Source organism: Pelodiscus sinensis, chromosome 3, assembly GCF_052426305.1.
Source record: "Pelodiscus sinensis isolate ZL-2025 chromosome 3, ASM5242630v1, whole genome shotgun sequence".
NCBI classification, from domain to species: Eukaryota; Metazoa; Chordata; order Testudines; family Trionychidae; genus Pelodiscus; species Pelodiscus sinensis.
In genome coordinates this window covers 25,122,006-25,144,651 of record NC_143054.1, presented here as the reverse complement: position 1 = coordinate 25,144,651, position 22,646 = coordinate 25,122,006, and the positions used below count along the sequence as shown (strand labels likewise).

Below are 22,646 nucleotides of genomic sequence, written 5' to 3'. Positions count from 1 at the left end.
TATATCAAAAGGCTAAATCAGATGACACAATAATTATAAGCTTCAGGGAGTAGCCGAGTTAGTTTGCTACAGAAAAAAAAACAACAAATGGTCTAGTAGCACTTTATAGACTAACAAAACATGTAGCTGGTATCATGAGCTTTCATGGGCACAGACCACTTCTTCAGATGACCAGAGCTATGAGTCATCCCAAACTATTAAGTGCTACCAGACCTTTGGTGTTTTTTTCAGTAATAATAGTAAGGCTACAATTTAGTCATGTATCAGAGGGGTAGCCGCGTTAGTCTGAATCTGCAAAAGCGACGAGGAGTCCTGTGGCACCTTAAAGACTAACTGAAGTGTAGGAGCATAAGCTTTCGTGGGCAAAGACCCACTTCGTCAGATGCAAGCATCTGACGAAGTGGGTCTTTGCCCACGAAAGCTTATGCTCCTACACTTCAGTTAGTCTATAAGGTGCCACAGGACTCCTCGTCGCTAATTTAGTCATGGTAATTTTAGTAAAAGTTTTGGACAGGTCACAGGCAATAAACACAAATTAATAGCCCATAATCCATCCATGTCTTTTACTAAAAATACCTGTGATTATATAGTGTATGCGTGTGCGGGGGGGAAGGGGCATTGGGGGATGCTGCTGCAGGGAGCATGTAATGGGGTATGGATGTGGGGATGGACTGCGGGGGACTGAGGCTGCTCCAGCTGGCTGGATATGACTGCCCAGGGCTGGTGGGATGCACACTATTGGGGCAGTGGTTGATGTTTCTGTCCCCTGGGCCATTCCAGCAGCAGTTGGTATGACTGTGCCAGGAGCCTCCTGATCAGCTGTCCCCAGAGCCATCTACTTGGATGGCCCACGGGTCAACCACACTAGTACCTATGACAGTCACAGAAAGTCACAGAATCCATAACTTCCAAGGCCTCACTGACAGACACAGAGCCTTAATTATAAGCATGTCAATCTGACATCAATCCCAGGCAAAACAATGGAGCAACTGACATGGGACTAAATTAATGAAGAATTAAAGGAGGGCAATATAATTTATTCCAATCAATGTGGGCTTTTGGAAAAGAGACCCTATGCAACTAATTTCATATTTTTAATGAGACTGGAAGTGTAATTGATAAAGGTAATAGTGATGATGCAGGGAACGGGAATAGATGACCTACCAAGGTCCCTTCTAGTCCTATATTTTTGATTTGTGATGGACATATCTAATCCGTAATAAGCCCAGGAAGTTTCAGTGCAAACAAAACCTTACAAGTTTTCTTTTATCAAGTTACATTTATTGAGTTCCTTAACTTGGCAGTTCTTTCAGGCAGCCAAGAACTATAATTATACTTTTTTTCTACTGAACCTTGAAACACACTGGGGTCACAGAAAATGTGGTTAGTAAGTTTCGATTTGTGTCGTGCACCAGCTTGAATGTTAATTTGCTGGTGCATGACTGAGACACATCCAATTTCACTGACTTCAATGACACCATCTCAGCAGGCTAAAAAGATGCCAGGTAGCAACCTTTTTTAAAATACTCTCGTGTTTAGAGAGAAGCTGTTTATACAGTTGTAACCTTCTTCAGTACTTCAGTCCACATGTAGCCTCCTTTGTACCTAAGGATGTACTTTTCAACTTTTGCACCTGTCCTTTTCAATGCCTGTGATGGGGTGTATCAACCCCCACAGCAATACTTATCCCTGCTTTCCTAGTTGAGGAGGCCCTGTCTCCTCAGCTCTGCTGGGCATGCTTCATCTGGGAGCCAGCTATAAAGGTTTGCAGAGCAGCTCAGTCTGGGCTGACCACTGATAAGGAAGGAAGTGCTGCACGCCAGGTCACTGACAGCAGCTGGGTGAGATAGATGCCAAGACACTGGACCAGGATGCTGCTAAGAGGGTAGAGAGAGAGAACCCAGAGACAGAGTGATACGGGTAGGAAGTAACTTGGGGGGGAACAGTAGCAATACCAGAAAAAGGCCTGACAAGTTTTGCAGGAAGCCCTGCCAAGCGGATGGTGGGCAACCCAACCACCACCAAGGCCCTGGGTTGGGTCCAAGTGGAGAAGGCAAACCAGGATCTCTATATCCCATTCACCCCACTGTGAGGTGGCACCTATTGACTCTGTCCATTCAGCCATGTTGCCCTGAGAAAGGCAGCGACGCTATGTACTCCGGATGCCAGGCTATGCTGTCCCAGTAGCTGGGACCAAGGTGAGGACTCAAACTATTAAGTCACACTGTGTTATGCCCAACTGCAGGGCCGTAGAGTGCGCAGCCACCCAAAGGCGATGGGTATATCAACCACACAACAATGTCACAATGTAGGGACATATGGGCCCTCGTGGGAGGACAGGCGGGCACTAATGATGCTTCTTCCTCTCTCCTACCAAATGTGAAGCAGAAGTGACAACTAGGATGTCCTCCCAGAAGGAAATACCTCAAAGCTTTGAGGATCTTTTCCCAAACCAGTCAACACTAGCTACAGCCAGGTGTGCAAAGGTAAATCAGGGTCATTCAGCTTCCAGGAAGTGAAGGGACTCACCCGGATAACTGACTTCATCAGCTCCCACTCTCCCTTCTGCTTGGTGACAGCAGCCAGGAGAAGCGATCACAGCCCCTAACATCATTTACAGAACTCTCAAATTTGGTCACTGGTGTTTTTTTTCTGATTATCCTACACTTCACCTACTCCTATAACTTATCAGCTCTACCCAATGTCATTGTTTCAACAGATTTTATTTTTACACCGTCTCATTCTTCTCCTTTCTAGCTCCCTCTCCTCTGAGTTTTCTTCTTCGTCTCCCCAATTTCTTTCTTACAACAGTCTGTTTCTACTCCCGGCAAATGATAGAGTGCAATAATGTATGACCATCATAAAAAGGCAACTGTATACCCAATTACTCTTTGTGTACTCAACTCAAGGTCTCTCCACCAAGGTTAGGACTTGGAGGCCTATCTTCAGTTGAGTAAAATCAAACTGATCAACTTTACATAAAAGACAAACAAAAAATCTTAAAACCCTAAATTTTCAAAAGTAACTAATAACATGGGGTATACAACTTGATACAACCATAGGACCTTGAGGAAATATGGCACCTTTAAAGCTGGATGCCCAAAACTTAAGAACCCAAAAATCACTCATTTTGACAATATAGGCCTTAACTTGTTACCTACAGAGTCTGTACTTCCATCGCAAAAGAGATCCCAGGTCCATATAGCCCAGTCCATATGCAAAACATCCTACAGCACAAGAAATTCCTCCATTTAGATCCCAGAACCTGCTCCCAACATCCATGCTGCAAAACGGAACTTTCCATTCTCTCTTTATTTAACAAAGGCACCATTCATTGTCATCACTCCAAAGACATACAACAGGTATATATAGCGAGTATATCTATATCTAATAAGTATATTTCCAAAAACTGGACTCATGGAATAAGAGCAAGTTTACAAAAAAAAGGGGGGGGGGATAAAGTCCTTACTCCATCTCCTGGAATTCTGCATAGCACAATGGATTATACAGGTTTCATTAAATGTAAACCTTAACACAAACTTCTCTAAAACCTAATTGGATATTAGATATTTTTCAGGACCTGAAGAATCCGAAGCATCCTACAGAACAAAGAAAGAGTGTTATTTTTAATAATTGTAGAAATGTAACTTACCTTAACACACATACAATTTTGTTTATAGTGCCTTGTACTATGTCTCTTGGGGAGAGATCCATATTTCCAACAGCCACTTCCAACAACTGCTGTATCATGTCTAATGGTTGACCATCTATACACATAGCTAATGCTTGGTCATGGATTTTTTCCTTCTCTGACCTGGATAAATCATATAAATGGCCATACTTCTGCAGCACTTCCTGAAAATAGACAGTTTTTAAACTCATGAGACAGCCAATCTTTACTTACTGATATGTCTGGCTCAGTATATCACTATTTATCAAAACGATCATCAAAGGGAAATTTCTAAACACCTTCAAAGACAAGCCAACAAAGCCAAAATATACCATAATACATTATGACAGAAGTCATTCTTTCCACCATTAGTACTCATGGTAACATGACAAGCAACTGATCACTAATGAGGTTTCATTATAACTCACAATACATTTTTATGAGTATATCTGATAATCTAACATTTGTGTAGAAGAATTTTTTTTGCAATAGCAGCTTATTTTTTCAAATGTGTTCTATTTTACAAGCAAAAAATTATGCAAAACTAAACCTTTTACAATGCAGAAACTGGAGATTTCATAAAAGTATCAACATTTTAATCTGACTCATGCCCCTTCCTCAACACAATGTGGGATTGGTGCACATTACTTTATAAAAATGGGGTAGGGAAACATTTTTCCTGAACACAGTGATATAAATTGACTTGCCATCTGTGTATGTATATGAAAATAAAGCTGTCCAGTTAACTATTTCCAAGGGGCATACTTATAATGGTACAGTAGGTCAACAAAGCTTACCAAATCATTGCTATATAAATTTCTCATTGCATTGTATATCAATATAAACTTGAAACCTTGCACAAGTTCCACCTCCAAACTTTACACTGAACCTCACCCTGCCTTTTTGTTCTGGCAAAAGAGAGAAAAAACCCTATATTAAATGACTAAAATTTATGATGAAGTATATTCAAGACTCACAGTTAATCTACAATTAGTATAAGGCATATTCAGCAAATCCCATCAAGCCCAAACCTCTAATATCTTTTGTGGTATCCTGAAAGTGAAAAGATACAGAAGGCAAATATATGCTGCTGCTGAAATATATTTGATTTTGTTTATGTGTAATTTCTCATTACCTGCTCACTATTTTTCAGATAAGCGATAAACCTATGATTGAGTGTTTCCAGATGAGCAAGGGACTGCTGCAGATGATTCAGAGTTTCTTCATAAGTGACAGGCGTGCTTCCAGCACTGTCCATATCATTTTCAGAGTTCTTTTTTCTTGATTTCTCAATGATCTGTTGCACTGCATTAATAGCCTTATTAGTCATTTCTAGCCGGGCATCTACTGACAGCTGAAAAAGAGATTATGCCTTTTTTATCATTAGCGTTATTATTTATTCATTATTATTTGTATTGCAATATTGCTTTGAGGCCACAACCAGGATCACAATTCTATTGCATTAAGAACTATATAAACACAGAGTAATAGACAGTCCTTGCCCTGAAGAGCTAACTAAAACATTAAGTGAAATACTAAATGGCAACATCCTTATTTCTCTAACCAAATCATTTGTTTGAAAACCATCAGATGTTGCATATATTTCCTTGAATTTTCCTTATGAACCAGAAGCAGCGAGAATAACAGCTGAAAAAACAAAAGAAAAGGAAAAACTCTGATAGTGTCCTTTTACCCCTAACTTGTGGAATTTTTCACAGAATGTAACTTAGACAAGTAATAGGATATACTCAGGAACAAGTTTGAAGTCCAACTTTTTATTCATATGCTTCAAATTACCTGTCAACTTTCCCTGAAATTGTCAACAGTCCAGCTTTTGATTTAAGCTATTCTGATGCATATTAGGTCGCTGTTTAAATCTATACTTACATCTGTGACATGTAATGAAGAACAGTGGGAGTTCTACAAATTTATGTATTTCTAGCTAATCCATCATAAGCCACATATGAATCCATCCAACCACGCATTCATTGTAACTCTTAATATTCATCTGATCAGATGCTGATGCAGATGACAAACCCAGCACCATTGGTTTAATAAAGAATATACTACAGCTGTACTTTGCACTATAACTTCAGTCCATTTGCTAAAGGCACAGATTGCAACTACAGATATTATTTAAAGAAGGTGAAAGCTTAACTAGAAAGGGAAAAATAAGTGAATTCCATTCTATCAAATGCTTGGATCCTATAAGCAGCACCAGTAATAAAAGATACTCTTATTTTGAGAATTTCATAATCTGAAAAATGCTTCATTCCAAGCAAAAGTGTAAATAAAAGTTTTGAGTACCTTTGTAATGGAGAGTGCATATCCCATACTCGACAAGAAATGGTTAATCTCACACTGTCCTATCAAGTTCTACCTGTCAGACCGTGCTGTCATTACAACCCTTGCTTGTGGGTACTAGAGATCCCAGACACAGATCGGAGACCTGTTGCCTATAGCTGACCCGCTTGAGTTACCTGCACCGAGGAGTCTGAAACCTGGCAGGATGTGATCCTGAGAGGTGAAGGAAGTGGTATCAATCTGGATTCCCTGCTGATGCAGGGGTTAACAACTCTGCTAACTGTTAGGACTGTGGGTTGGAATTCTCTGGACTCAGGTGCACCCAGGGCCCCCTACCCAGATGATCATCTCTTTTGGTGATTGCCCCCATTATTGGGCATTATGTCATGTTGCCCTGAGCTCGAGAGTTGCTCTCTTGATTCTGGCGGCTAGGTCTCACTGCCCTGTGCTCATGGACAGACATACCGTCTAAGGACATTAGGCCTTGCAGCCCAGAACCGAAAGGCCAGCACTCGGACTCTGGCCATTGGGTCTCGCTATGGGGAGGCACATGACAATATCACTGATTCTATCTGGAAAGTCAGCACAACCCTGATCCACCCTAAGGAAGTCAGGGTGTACGTACCCGGCCACAGTTCCCTTAAGGCTAAGGCCCACCAAAAAAAAGGAACCTGGCAGAAATACTCTTGGCAAAGACAGTGTCTCAAGAAGAGTAGCTAAGGGACAGTTCACTGAACCCCCTTATCTGTTTCCTAACATCACAGCAGCTATCTCCCAGCCTTTCCTTCAAAGCTTCAATCAGGATCTCAAAATAATGTATTTTTAATTATTAAATAGTAGAAAGCAGGGGAAAAGTTCAATTAAAGTTTTACCATTAAGTCTTTTCAAGTCTGGGATGAGATCAATATTTTAAATGTGCTTAACACTGTAGATTAGCTAGTTTTACAAAGGTTATGTTGTCAGCATGCCTTTGAGAAAACTGCTCAACTAGTGTGTAAAGGGCAACTGGTGAATATAATCTCAATGCCCTGGTGCACAGGAGGAAGGAAACAAAGATTGAGTCTACATGCCCAAGTACTGAATAGGAAAGTGGCTGATAGAGGTGTGTAGAGAGAATAAGAGTTATGGTTGTAAGAGCTGCAGTAATTTATTGAGAATTCCAGAAGCAGTAATAGATTTGCATGGGAGAGTGGAATTGAATTCCCTCAAACAGGACATTTTAGACATGATTACTCTTCGCCATACAAACCAAAATCCCTTATTTTATACCTGAACCAAAAGCGCTCTGAATCTGTATGCTAGATGGTTTGAACTCAAGTTGCACTTTTGTGTGCAAATGTATGCAACTTTTTTTCTCTAATCTGTTGACCTTCAGGAACTGTGTCCAGATGCCCAGAAAAGGAATACATGTGGTTGATGAAGTATACTTGTTACTGTTAACATAATGATCACTGAACAATGTGTTTTGCCCATCTGCTTGTTGCCAAAGGTATTTTCTGATGCATGACTTTATTACAGATGTCTTTAGCTTACTGATCACATAAGCTGAGATACCATGGGCAAGGAACTCCACAAACAAGTAAATGATGGGAATGGAACTGCCTTGTCTTAAGATCAGTGTATGTATATAGAGGTGAATTTCTCAAAAGGCAGTTGACAGTGAATCAAACTGAAGATCCACTTTCCTGGATCATGTTGGGACTGTATAATGTTGTTTTCCTATACTGTATTATGTAGTGTGTTAAATAATTTATTAATATTGTTTAAATCTGATTATGACTTTTTAAATAACATAACTGAACCTTTAGAGAGTATTAAACTATTTTTTCTACTAATATTAAGGTGCAACAATTTGGCAAGTAGGCTGACGGTCCACTGTGAAAACTATTGATTACTCACTACAAAGGCAGGCTAGTCTTGCAGCTAAGGTACTAGATTAGAACTCAGGAAATGTGACTTCCGTCTCTTTGCTCTGCCACAGATTTCCTATACGACCACATTTAATATTTGTATCTCAGGAAAGAGGTTCATTTAGTTTTTTCCATCTGGACTGCAAGCTCTTCAGGACTGAGACTGGTCTCTCAATTAATTTGTGCAATGCCTAGCACAGTGAGGCCCAAATTCTTGGTTTGGGCTTAAGTGGTACTGTAATGTAATTATCATCAACAATATCAATAATGGAAACAACAATTTAAAGTAACGCATATTGATTCACTCTGAATTAGCTGCAATCACTCAAGAACATTTTAACTGTAACTGCAAATTGCTTGAGACACACACTATTTTTTAATATACAAAAATCATTACTGTTTCAAAAGGAAACAGTGCAAATATAAGTTAAAACCACTTATGTTTTTTTTGAGGTCTGTTAGTTCACTTTAGAAATAATATTTCTGATGCTTGAACCAGCTCTTTTTACAGTCAGTTTCATATTTTGCATAACCAGAATAATTTTTGCACGTTTAGGGTACTGTAGATGTGCATTCTTTAAATATAAAATCCCTGACACTGAGGATACTTTGAGGGGAAAAGTGTTTATTTTTGTCTTTCAGACATGAAAGTGATAAACATTAAAAAATGGTTTTATTATAACGTATTGTGTTTGCCTGTACCTAGAACAAAGTGTCATAATGAGAAGTTTTACTCGGTTTATTCTTAGTTCTTCGATTTTCAACAGCAGTAGGACAAGTATTTCAAGAATCTTTTATTTCTTTTAATGAAAGGTAACAGATAACATTCTGTATTAAAAAGTCATATTCATATTTAGTAAGGCATTTGATACGGTCTCGCATGATATTCTTATTGATAAACTAGGCAAATATAACTTAGATAGGGCCACGATAAGGTGGGTGCATAATTGGCTAGATAACCGTAGTCATAGAGTTGTTGTTAACGGTACTAAATCCTGCTGGAAAGGGATAACAAGTGGAGTTCCGCAAGGGTCTGTTTTGGGACCCGTACTGTTCAAGATCTTCATCAATGATGTAGATATTGGGATAGAGAGTACGCTTATTAAGTTTGCAGATGATACCAAACTGGGTGGGGTTGCAACTTCTTTGGAGGATAGGGACATAATTCAAAATGACCTTAGCAAGTTAGAGAAATGGTCAGAGGTAAACAGGATGAGGTTTAATAAAGAGAAATGCAAAGTGCTCCACTTAGGAAGGAACAATCAGTTCCATACATACAAGATGGGAAGCGACTGTCTAGGAAGGAGCATGGCGGAAAGGGATCTAGGGGTCATAGTGGACCACAAGTTGAATATGAGTCAACAGTGTGATGCTGTTGCAAAAAAAAAGCAAATATGATTCTAGGTTGTATCAACAGGTGTGTTGTAAGCAAAACTCGTGAAGTCATTCTGCCGCTCTACTCTGCACTAGTTAGGCCTCAGCTGGAGTACTGTGTCCAGTTCTGGGCACCACATTTCAAGAAAGATGTGGAGAAATTGGAAAGGGTACAGAGAAGAGCGACAAGAATGATTAAAGGTTTAGAGAACATGACCTATGAAGCCAGGCTTCATGAACTGGGCTTGTTTAGTTTGGAAAAAAGAAGATTAAGGGGGGACATGATAGCTGTTTTCAAATATCTAAAAGGGTGTCACAAGGAGGAAGGAGAAAATTCGTTCCTCTTGGTTTCTGAGGACAGGACAAGGAGTAATGGGCTTAAAGTGCAGCAGGGGAGGTTTCTATTGGACATTAGGAAAAAATTCCTAACTGTCAGGGTGGTCAAATATTGGAATAAATTGCCAAGGGAGGTGGTGGAATCTCCCTCTCTGGAGATATTTAAGAACAGGTTAGATAGACATCTGTCAGGGATGGTGTAGACGGAGCTTGGTCCTGCCTTGAGGGCGGGGGGCTGGACTCGATGACCTCTTGAGGTCCCTTCCAGTCCTATGATTCTATGATATTTAGAGTTTGAATAAGGTTCATTTAGATTAACTATCACATGGGGACAGGTTGCAAACTCAATGGTATCCTCATTAATATTCAAATTTGTGCATAAGACTGTCCTCATAAAACTCTTTAATGTGAAACAGAGATTACCCCATTTTTCCAGGCTTCTCTTTCTGAACTACAGGAAATGCTCCAATGGGCGCTTTTAATGGTAACTGAATTTAGTATCATATCTACTCCCTCCCTCTCTCTCTTTGGACTGCTAAGGAAATGAAGAGATTCAATCTATTTAATCTTCTGATATTTTAATATTAAACTCTAAGAATCAAATAATTTTGTGAACTATTCCTGCACTGTCAAAAGCAAAGAAATACTAGTCAACTAAGAAAGTAAAGTTTTAATACAATTTTAGTATAAGAATGACTTGTGACAATGAAGATTATTTTTACATGGAATCATATTAAATTGGCTCAATAACTAGATTTCTATATTTCCTTAAACTAAAAAACAACGAAGAAGATTAAACCAGCATCATTTCACCTTCTTTACCCTTTTAGTGAATTCTGATGTTGAAACTATGAGGACAAAAGAACAGAAAACAGATTCATGCATCTATTCTACCTTGTTTTATTAATTTTGGAAGAACTGAGAAAATGTTTTGTATTCTTAGAAGTCATGATATCATAAGCACACATAGACTGAACCATTAAAAAGAATACTGGGTTATCAGATTTTGTTTTCATCTCTGCACGGTGATAAAATGCAGCACTACCAATATATTATAATTTTCTTCCTATTTCATTTGAAATGTGATCAGCTGACATTTATTTCTAGTCAGTTTCAGTAATGAGATATGCTAACTTGCCCACTTCTTTGGAATAGCTTGGAGGCTATTTCAATGTTAGTTTTCATTTGAAGAAAATCAATAATTGTAAAAGCCTTTTTTATTAATATAAAACTGTTTAATTGTACAGCCAATAATCTATAATGAAAAAAAATCTAAATATGAGTTGACTCAAAAATGGGCTGACATGGTTTCCTGAATTGAGGACTGAGCTACCACTCATTAGACGGGAGGGTGTTAGATCTACATAAGAACATAAGAATGGCCATATTGGGTCAGACCAAAGGTCCATCCAGCCCAGTATCCTGTCTGCCGACAGTGGCCAATGCCAGGTGTCCCAGAGGGAGTGAATCGAACAGGTAATGATCAAGTCATCTCTCTTCTGCCATCCATCTCCTCCCTCTGACAAACAGAGGCTAGGGACACCATTCCTTACCCATATTAGCTAATAGCCATTTATAGACTTAACCTCCATGAATTGATCTAGTTCTCTTTTAAACCCTGTTATAGTCCTAGCCTTCAGAACCTCCTCAGGCAAGGAGTTCCATAGATTGACTATGTGCTGTGTGAAGAACTTCCTTTTCTTTGTTTTAAACCTGTTGCCCATTTGTTTCATTTGGTGGCCCGTAGTTCTTATATTATGGGAACAAGTAAATAACTTTTCCTTATTCACATTCTCCACACCACTCATGATTTTATAGACCTCAAACATATGCCCCCTTAGTCTCCTCTTTTCAAAGCTGAAAAGTCCCAGTCTCTTTAATCTCTCCTCATATGGGACCCATTCCAAACCCCTAATCATTTTAGTTGCCCTTCTCTGAACCTTTTCTAATGCCAGTATATCTTTTTTTGAGATGAGGAGACCACATCTGGATTTATATAAGGGAAATAAGATATTCTCTAAATTAGCTCCCATCACATTATATGTATGGTTGGGATTATTTTTCCCAATGTGCAATACTTTAAATTTCATTTGCCATTTTGTTGCCTAGTCACTTAGTTTGGGGAGATCTTTTTGAAGGTCTTCACAGTCAACTTTGGTCTTAACTACCTTGAGCAGTTTAGTATTATCTGCAAACTTTGCCTTTTTACTGTTTACCCCTTTCTCCAGATCATTTATGAATATGTTGAACAGGATTGGTCCTACGACTGACCCTTGGGGAACACCACATTACCCCTCTCCATTCTGATAATTTACCATTTATTTCTACCCTTTGTTTCCTGTCTTTTAACCAGTTCTCAGTCCTTAAAAGGATCTTTTCTCTTATCCCATGACAACTTAATTTATGTAAGAGCCTTTGCTGAGGGACCTTGTCAAAGGCTTTCTGGAAGTCTAAGTACACTATATCTACACTGGATCCCCCTTATTGACATGTTCGTTGATCCATTCAAAGAACTCTAATAGATTAGTAAGACATGATTTCCCTTTACAGAAACCATGTTGACTTTTGCCCAACAAATTATATTCTTCTATGTGTCTGACAATTTTATTCTTTACTATTCTTTCAACTAATTTACCCGGTACTGACATTAGATTTACGAGTCTGTAATTGCCAGGACTGCCTCTAGAGCCCTTTTTAAATATTGGCGTTACATTAGCTATCTTCTAGTTGTTGAATACGGAAGCTGATTTAAAAGATAGGTTACAAACCATAGTTAATAGTTCCGCAATTTCACATTTGAGTTCTTTCAGAACTCTTGGGTGAATGCCATCTGGTCCTGGTGACTTGTTAAGTTTATCAATTAATTCCAAAACCTCCTCTAATGACACTTCAATCTGTGACAAGTCCTTAGGTTTGTCACCTACAAAGGACGGGTCAGGTTTGGGAATCTCCCTAACATCCTCAGCCATGAAGACTAAAGCAAAGAATTCATTTAGTTTCTTTGCAATGACTTTATCGTCTTTAAGTGCTCCTTTTATATCTCGATCGTCCAGGTGCCCCACTGGTTGTTTAGCAGGCTTCCTCCTTCTGATGTACATAAACATTTTATTACCTTTTGAGTTTTTGGCTAGCTGTTCTTCAAACTCCTTTTTGGCTTTTCTTATTACAGTTTTACACTTCATTTGGCAGTGTTTATGCTCCTTTTTATTTACCTCACTACAATTTGACTTCCACTTTTTAAAAGAAGTCATCTTCTCTCTCTCACTGCTTCTTTTACATGGTTAAGCCAAGCCATGGTGGCTCTTTCTTAGTTCTTCTACTATGTTTTTTAATTTGGGGTATACATTTAAGTTGGGCCTCTATTATGGTGTCTTTGAAAAGTGCTCATGCAGCTTGCAGGGATTTTACTTTAGTCACTATGCCTGTTAATTTCTGCTTAACTAACCTTCTCATTTTTGTATAGTTCCCCTTTTTGAAATTAAATGCCACAGTGTTGGGCTGCTGAGGTGTTCTTCCCACCACAGGAATGTTAAATGTTATTATATTATGGTCACTATTACTAAGCTGTCCTGTTATAGTTACCTCTTGGACCAGATCCTGTGCGCCACTTAGGACTAAATTGAGAATTGCCTCTCCCCTTGTGGGTTCCTGTACCAGCTGCTCCAAGAAGCAGTCATTTAAGGAATCAAGAAATTTTGTCTCTGCATCTTGTCCTGATGTGACATATATCCAGTCAATATGGGAATAGTTGAAATCCCCCACTATTATTGTGTTCTTTATTTTGATAGCCTCTCTAATCTCCCTTAGCATTTCATAGTCACTATTACTGTCCTGGTCAGGTGGTCAATAATAGATCTCTACTGTTATATTCTTATTAGAGCAGGGAATTACTAACCATAGCGATTCTATGGAACATGTTGATTTATTTAAGATTTTTACTTCATTTGATTCTAAATTTTCTTTCACATATAGTGCACTCCCTACCTGCATGACCTGATCTGTCCTTCGGATACATTTTGTACCCGCAATGATTGTGTCCCATTGATTGTCCTCACTCCACCAGCTTTCTGTGATGCCTATTATATCAGTATCCTCCTTTAACACGAGGCACTCTAGTTCACCCATCTTATTTTCTAGACTTCTAGCATTTGTGTCCAAACACTTTAAAAACTTGTCACTGTTTATCTGTCTGCCCTTTTTTTGATGTGTCAGATTCTTTTTTATGTGAATGTTTTTCGTCTGATCTGGCCCATGCTTTATCCTCTTCCATCCTCTCCTCTTGACTAAAACCTAGAGAATATCTATCAATAGACTCTCCTCTAAGAGACATCTCTGTCCGATCCATGTGCTCCTCCTCACAAATCGGCTTTCCCCCATCTCTTAAGTTTAAAAACTGCTATGCAAACTTTTTAATGTTAAGTGTCAGCACCAGATCTAGTTCCAAAGTCAATAAACAAATCTCAAAGGGGACTCTTTCTGTAATTCCAAAAAAGCAAGAGCTAATCCCTGGTCTACACTAGGGAGTTATTTCAAAATAACCCCATTATTTTGAAATAATAAGCAGAGCATCCATACTACCAAGCAAACTTGTTATTTAAAAATCTGGACTCCTGCTTTCTTCAGAGAATAAAAGAGAGGTCACTCACCTTGTGCAGTAACTGGTGTTTTTTGAAATGGGTGTTCCTGTGGGTGCTCTACCGTAGGTGTTTTGGCACTTCCGCGCTACTAATTAGAATGTTTTGGCAGCAGTATTCCTCCCTGGGTGCTGGCGCACACACGCTGCACTGCTTGCGCCGGAGCGAGCGTGCCGACGCATGCGTGCCGTCAACCATCACCTCGATTCCTTCACTTCCACAGAGAGAGGTTACATCTCCAAAGCAGAGGGGAGGATAATGGATTGTGGAGCACCCACAAGGATGCCCATCCTGAAGGGCACCAGTTCTTGCACAAGGTACCTTCCCTTTTCTTCTTTGAGGAGTGTCGCTGGGAGCCATCCATTTTAGGTGACTGTAGAGCAGTACCTCTAGCCTCTAGGAAGGAAGGGCTTCGGGTCTCATCGGCAGACCGCTGAGAGGACTGTGGTCCTAAAGGTGGTACACTGTGAATGGTAAGTACTAATGCATAATGCTTTGTGAAGGTATGTGTGGAGGCCCATGTTGCTGCCCTGCATGTGTCTCGGATGGGCACATTATGCAAGAAGGCTATTGCTGTGACCATGATTCTTGTGGAACATGCCTAAATAGGTGTAGATAATGCGACTTTGCTGATGGCATAGCATTCGCTAATGCAGTTCAAGATCCACTTGGAGATAGTTTGTTTGGATACCACTTGTCCTTTAGAGTGGTCTGCTGTTGATATAAATAGCTTGTGTGATTGTCTAAATTGCCTTGTTCTGTCTAGGTAAAATTCAATGAGCCTGATGTCCAATGAGTGGAGCCTTACCTCACTGGCGTTCAGATGAAGAAGTCCCCTTTGGAGAAGTACCCCCTCCTGTTCATGTAGTCCAAGGCTCAGTGGTCAGGGACCAGGAGGGGGATGAGAGTGCTGTCTATGCCACCCTCAATCAGGGATGCCCCTGGCAGCAAAGCCACCCCCGATGGTGTCCACGTTGCCCAGTGACAACTTTCCATACCATCACCTGACTGATGGCCTTGGCTACCTCCAGGAGCACAGCCCCATCCAGAATTGGTTCCCAAAGCATCGTTAGCCGACCAGTGTGGTGAGCTTCCAGAGTATAATGATGACATGCTTCTGCAAGGGGATAGGGGGTCTCAGCTGGGTGTCTTGTCACCAGAAGGCAAGGGTAAGCCACTTGCAGAGCTTGAGGAAGGTGGTCTTCTGCATGCAGAAGTTCTGGAGTCACTGCTGGTTGTCCCATTGCTGTAGAATGATGTGGTCCCAGCAGTCCAAACTGGTCTCCTGCTACCAGAAGCAGCGTTCCTCAGTGTCCCAGGGATTGATGGGCATGCACAGCAGCAGGAGTGCCAGAACCTGGATGATCAGGGCCTGTGGTCAGGGCTGGTCCTCGTCCAGCCTGAGGACAGTTTGGAAGTACTGTGCCATGAAGCGCAGCATGAGACCCGTGAGCCTGGCACTGCTTTGTGGCAGCTCTGGCTCCATGGTTTCAGTGCTGTGGTGTCCTCAAGGGCAACCACCTGCATTCCTTTCGTGTCACGCAAGGGGACGCAGTGGAGGAGTTGCATGTGAGACGCGGTCGTAAAGAAAAGCCCCTGTAAACACTCATCACAGCTTGCCTGACTAAGCAGTCACAGGAAGCTCTAAACAGACTATTGTGGAATAAGTGTCTCTATTGTCTAAGCAAACATTATATTCTGGACCTGAGAAAGTTACCTAAAAACAAATAGCTTTCAACAAAAAAAAATTCATGATTACGCATTTTCTAATGTAAAAATGTTTCAACAAAACATTCCCAAATAGCTCCACATATTACATCACTGATTTATATTTCATTTGTGTTACTGAAACAGCAGCCTGCTCTTATTAACTAACATACGGTGCCTGTCCCTATTTATAGTGTCCTTGGTGATGGCAATATAGTGAAGAGGAGAAAAATAACAATTTTAACAAAAGCGACAAGGAGTCCTATAGCACCTTATAGACTAACAGATGTATTGGAGCATAAGCTTTTGTGGTCAAAGACCCGCTTCATCAGATGCATGTAGTGGAAATTTCCAGAGGCAGGTGTAAATATGCAGGCAAGAATCAGGCTAGAGATAACGAGGTAAATTCAATCAGGGAGAATGAGGCCCACTTCTAGCAGCTGATCTGGAGGTGTGAACACCAAGAGAGGAGAAACTGCTTTTGTAATTGGCTAGCCATTCACAGTCTTTGTTTTATCCTGAGCTGGTGTCGTCAAATTTGCAAATGAACGTCAGCTCAGCAGTTTCTCTTTGAAGTCTGGTCAGGAAGGCTACCTTTAAATCTGCTATTGTGTGTCCAAGGAGATTGAAGTGTTCCCCTACCGTTTTTTTTATATTGCCATTCCTAATATCTGATTTGTGTCTGTTTATTCTTTTGGGTAGGGACTGTCCAGTTTGGCCAATGTATATAGCAGAGGGACGTTGCTGGCACATGATGGAGTATATTACATTGGTAGATGTGCAGGTGAATGAGCCAGTGATGGTGTGGCTGATCTGGTTAGGTCCTGTGATGGTGTTGCTGGTGTAGATATGTGGGCAGAGTTGGCACCAAGGTCTGTTGCAGGGATTGGTTCCTGAGTTAGAGGTACTGTGGTGTGGTGTATAGTTGCTGGTAAGAATATGCTTCAGGTTGGTGGGTTGTCTGTGGGCAAGGACTAGCCTGCCTCCCAAGGCCTGTGAAAGTGAGGAATCGTTGTCCAGGATGGGTTGTAGATCACTGATGACGTTCAAGAGGTTTTAGCTGAGGACTGTAGGTGATGGCCAGTGGTGTTGGTTTCTTTGTTGGGCTTGTCTTGTAGTAGCAGGCTTCTGGGTACACGTCTGGCTCTGCTGATCTGTTTCCTCACTTCCTTAGGCAGGTATCATAGTTTTAAGAATGCTTGGTGAAGATCTTGAAGGTGTTTGTCTCTGTCTGCGGTGTTGGAGCAAATGCAGGTGTCTCTCAGTGCTTGGCTGTAGACAATGGATCGTGTGGTGTGTCCGGGATGGAAGTTGGAGGCATGAAGGTAGGCACAGTGGTCGGTAGGTTTTCGGTATAGGGTGGTGTTTGTGTGACCATCACTTATTTGTACCATGGTGTCCAGGAAGTGGACCTCCCGTGTAGACTGGTCCAGGCTGAGGTTGACGGTGGGGTGGTAGCTGTTGAAATCGTGGTGGAATTCTTCCAGAGTTTCCTTCCCATGGGTCCAGATGATGAAGATGTCATCAATGTAGCATAGGTAGAGAAGGGACATAAGTGGACGAGACCTAAGGAAGCGTTGTTCCAAGTCAGCCATAAAAAGGTTGGCATATTATGGGGCCATGCGGGTGCCCATAGTGATGCCAATGGTCTGGAGGTATATATTGTCACCAAATTTGAAATAATTGTGTGTGAGGATAAAGTCACAGAGCTCAGCCACCAGTTGTGCTGTGGCATCATCAGGGATACTGTTCTTGATAGCTTGTATTCCATCTGTGTGTGGGATGTTTGTGTAAAAAGCCTCTACATCCATGGTGGCTAGGATGGTGTTTTCTGGCAGATCACCAATGCACTGTAGTTTTCACGCATCTCAGCTGCGTTTGTATTTTATTTGTCAAAAGGATATTTAGAATTTTTCCTCCCACAATCAGGATAACCACCTCTGAGCATTTCTTTAAATGCACAACAGGAAGAATCAGTACATTCACACCTAGCAGTGTAAAATCAGCAGTAGTATCACAATTACCCAGCAACTACAGCATCCTTCACATACCGTTCATGTTTCCTGTTATCTCTGCATGCATGTGTGTGTGTCATAATTATCAAATCTGTCCGAAATGCCCACAGTTGTGCATTGCCTTATTTTATATTCTCCACTATAATAGTTGTGATGTCACACTGATAAGGGAGATTTCATGCCAAAGTAAAACAGTGCTGACCCTGTAAGGGGATGAATTGGAGGGGAGGAAGAGAGCCCTGCCTATCAGTCAGGGCCAGATGGAGGCATGGGCGAGCCGGGCAGCTGCCCAGGGCGCCAACCGATGAGCTGTAAGGGGTATGCGGCGTCCCTGACAGCTGCCATCAGGAGTTGTGCACCTGGCTCCTGCAGCACCGGCTCCAAGGCGCCGGCCAGCAGCGCCCTTCCCCCTGAAGCTGCGGGGCTCTGCACAGTCCAGCGCGCATGCCAGCAGCTCAAGCCGGCCCGCGCGCCAGCAGCCATGACCGGCCCACGCACGCGCCAAGTGCACTGGGGGCAGGTCCCGGGCTGCGTGCCAGCGGCAGTGGCTGGTGCATGCATGCGCCGTGCGCCCCGAGGGACAGGGCCGCGGGCTCAAGCCCAGGGTGGCAAAAGGGCTCGAGCTGGCCCTGCTATCAGTTTCCTAGGTCTTTGCACCTCCTTCCCTATTGCACCTGGGGAGGTATGGAGTCCTATTTCACTGCTCTCCTCTTCCCACTCCTGTTGCTATGGAGAGGAATCTGAGGACACCACCTCACTAACAAGCACACCGTTTTTTGTTTTTGTTTTTTTTTGTCATCTGCTCAAGTGGGCACTTCTTCAGAAGAGCAGTGCTACAAGTGTTCCGGTCATGCTGCCATGGGACATCACTCTGAATCCTCTCGCACAACCTCCCCATCCAATCTACCTACTCCACCCTGTAACAGAGCACACACAGTGAGTGAGTGAGCTAATTAGTGCCACAGTTGAAACTGATTTGGGGTAATTAACTTATCAAGCTAGTGGGCTGCATGAGATGAAAACTTAATTGGTCCCATCAGCCTATGGCTTGATTAAAAGAGGCACAGGAAGGAAATTCATGGAGAGGAAGAAGAATAAGGCTAGCTGTGGCTCGTCACACAGAGCCTTGAGAATTGGGAGACCTCTTTTCTCACATCTTGCTGAGAGGTCCTAATGCTCAGGAAATAGAGTAAATAGGCAAGCACACATGGACTGCAGTTATACTGGTGAAGGGGGATTGCAATAAAAGTTTCAATGAGCGCATATCTAGTGGAGGCAATGTAGTTTCTGCTGGGAAGAAGATAGGGTGGAAATGGGCCTCTGTAATACACCCCTCACTATAACTCCCCTTCCTCCTGCTCTTCCTCTCAGCTTAGGAGAGGAAAGGTCCAGCTGGACCAGAGTGTGAGGATTCTGAGGAATGCTGGCAGCAGCACAGGCCTATACAAGAGAAGGAGTGGTTGTGGTAATTTTAGAGAAGAAAGGGATGGCAGGAATTAACTTATTGTGGTAGGGAAGAGGACATTTCATGATTTTCTCAGGGATAACTATGGGCTCCCCCCATATAACTGATTTGTTACCTCGCCTTCCAATAGCTCTCAAAAGTCTTCCGACTTTTGTAGGCTGGCTACAGCCCTGCCCAGGGTCGGCAGTGTGACATTTGCCAGTGAGAAAATCTTTAATCATCTCTCTCACAGCAGAATGAGTAAGGGTGGCCCTTTGTGTATAACAGAGATGTAGATACTCAGGCTTGGTTGGGTCTTACAACTCAGGAGCAGAGGGCACCAAATGGGGGAAAACAAACGTCTCACATATAGCTGCAGAAACTTGGCACCTATGAATTATGGTCAGGCATCTTTCCTGATAAGCCATACATGAGAAGAGACTCATCTTATTTAAGACACATAGTTGAGTTTTCTCTAAGAAGTTTATATTTCATGATCATCCCTGGTTTGGGATTTATATCTCTAATATGGATAAATATCTCTCTAAACAGGGGGATAATGTCACCTATAAATAATGCATCAAAGAATCATTGCTTTAACCCCTCTTTCTAACCTAATCAGAGCTAACTCCTATTCTGGAGATGTGTAGGATACGTTTTAAACTAATTGTCAGGACTCTGATTTATTAATTCATTGGTTTTTGAGGCATTTAGAATCACATCCCTATTTTAGTTCCAACAAGAACCAATTTTTTAAAAGACAGCTAGCGAGAAAAAGGATGAATTAGATTTTTGTTTTGAAGCTGTTAAAAGATCAGAGTTGAAGGCTAAAGGAGTGAATGGGATGTGGGAGATCATTACATGACTAATCCAGATTCTAAATGGGATATGGTTTGAAGTGAGAGATGGGCATCTATAAAAAGTCAAAATCTAAAGATAGCGGATATGCAGTAAGTTGAATTTATCAGCATTAAAATACTAAGTGGAGGAATAAGCAAAGCTAAAAATAACTACTTGTCATGTTTTATGGTATGGCAGGCTGCTCCGCCAGACTGGGACTACCATGGTCAGGGTGCTGCTCTAGCCTGGGCAGGCCACCAGTTAACCAAGCAAGGGTACTTATTGGTTAACCAGTTAACCACTGACATCCCAAGTAACCACTTAAGGGTAGTTCTGCCAAGCACACATTTCTCTGGCTAACTTATTAGAAAGTCATGATTGTGTCAAACACCTTGCTGAATTCTAGATAAGTCCATATTATGTCCACCACATTCCTGAGATCCACCAAACTGGTTACCCGGATAATCCATCAATGATAATTAGCAAAGATCATCAGGGACATAAACCCATGTTCTAGAGTCCCTAAACTTTTTACTGCCAGAAGCTGGTGTAGGAGAAAGGCGGAGCCAGAAGCATGGGCCTGGTGCTTGAACCAAAATAAGTAAGAGTTATACTATGAGAAATAGACAGGCCGAGTCAAAAGCAAATGTTTGCCTGCAAGTCAGTGTCTCTCAGCAGTAGAACTGCTAGCATGGATAGAAGCATAGGAAGTACATGCCACCAGGACAGTAATAAGGACAACCAGCTGAGTACATAATAAAATGGTTTAAAACAACAAGAGTGAAAGCATAACAATGGAGAGTGAATGCTTTGGAGGAAACTACAAGGTGCCAAACGTGTCATCAATACGTAAGATGATACGTATGGGTGTGTATCTCAGATTGTTTATTACTGTCTATAAATGTTGGGGTACCTCACTTAATTCTTTGGCTGGCCTAGTGAAATCCATGCTATCGACTGAGCCACGTCTATTATCCTGGGTACAAATACGTAAGGGTTCGGAGGCTATTTGTCTACCAACAACTATTAATGTACTTTGTTCGACAATAAACCTGACTCGGGTGCTTTCGTATCTTATCTGAGTCTGTGGTCTTTGGGGGATCTCAAAGTCTATTACACTAGCTACCTGAGCAGAGCTGGCATGATATACTGAGTGAGCGTATAAAAATGCATGCAGCCAAACGTTTATCATCACTGACAGAGCAAGAGACCTGTCAGGAAGGCACACCAGTGAATCTTGAATTTAACTCTATCGCTGTCCTAACTACTACATTGGTGACCCCGACCACTGATCTGGTAAGTAAGCAATCTGCCCCTGTAGGAATTGCAATCTAACATAACTTAAAATAATGAGTTAGAGAACCCCTTATCCCCTCCCCTGAAAATCCTCACAGAGTTTGATGAAGAATGGATCCACTGGATTGCCAGTAAAGGGGGTCTATTTAAAATAGAAAGTGGGGAAACATGGACTGGCATTTGTAAAGCAATGGTATGAAATAAAGCTCTAAAGAATAGTAATAAAAGTAAAAAAGCTAGAACTCTGCAATTAATGTCTATGGCAGTAAAATGGCTTAAACCGCATTCCACTATACTAGCTTCCCAAATAAATAAGGAAAATAGGGGAAGCAACATAGTCTGTCAAGCACTGGAAAGCTGCTCTGCTGGCATGGCAACAGGCTGTCCAAGCATATGATTTGCTCAAACAAGTAAAGCAAGGAAAGTAAGAAATTGGAAAAAGCGGTTGAAATCCAGGAAAAGAAAGGAGCACCGTCCCCTGTTGTTAAGTAACAGACTGCAAGCACTTTCACAGTGCCTAAAAATGGGGACAGAAATGTAAAAAGATGGCCCTGGCAAATGTAAAAGATGAGATGGGCTCCACTATATTGCAATCATGATCATATGAGGGTCGAGCCCAAAGGAACAAAGCTTAGTGTCTCTGTTTACACTTGTATAGTGTCTTAAGGGTACAAAACAAATAGAAGTAAAAATTACTATTAAAAACAAACTGGTACATTGGTGCAAAAATTTTTTAAAAATCATAAAAAAGTAAACTATATATTTTTAAAACAAATATTGCAAAAGTTTAAGTACAGCACATGGTCTAACAATGCCTTAGCTAATATTTATGCCACATGCAGCTTAAGAACAAACTGGGAAAATATTTATTGGTTTACAAACGCTTAACCTCCTGGGATGAGGCATACCTGGGAGGTCGACAAATGCCTTTGATGTCGACCGCGGAACGTCCAGACTACTGCGCTGAGCCGACAAACAGCTGATCGGCTCAGCGCAGCAGCCATGTAAATTTAAATGAAGCAGCGATTATTTAAATCGCCGCTTCATTTTCCTATGCCGGGTAGTCTAATCTACATGCCTCTGTCGCCAGAGGCATGTAGTCTAGACGTACCCTCA

General features: G+C 41.4%; 1 protein-coding gene across 5 annotated transcripts in view; it reads right to left on the bottom strand.

Moving 5' to 3' along the window:
• The window catches only part of NBAS (NBAS subunit of NRZ tethering complex), a 341,233-nt gene that overhangs the window by 85,264 nt on the left and 233,323 nt on the right, over nucleotides 1–22,646 (bottom strand). For all 5 annotated transcript variants that reach the window (XM_075923472.2, XM_075923475.2, XM_075923474.2 and 2 more), the window contains 2 exons: nucleotides 4,806–5,024; nucleotides 3,653–3,855 (listed from right to left, as the gene is read on the bottom strand). In XM_075923472.2, coding sequence (XP_075779587.2) covers nucleotides 3,653–3,855; nucleotides 4,806–5,024 — 422 coding nt within the window. The remainder of the gene's footprint in view (nucleotides 1–3,652; nucleotides 3,856–4,805; nucleotides 5,025–22,646) is intronic.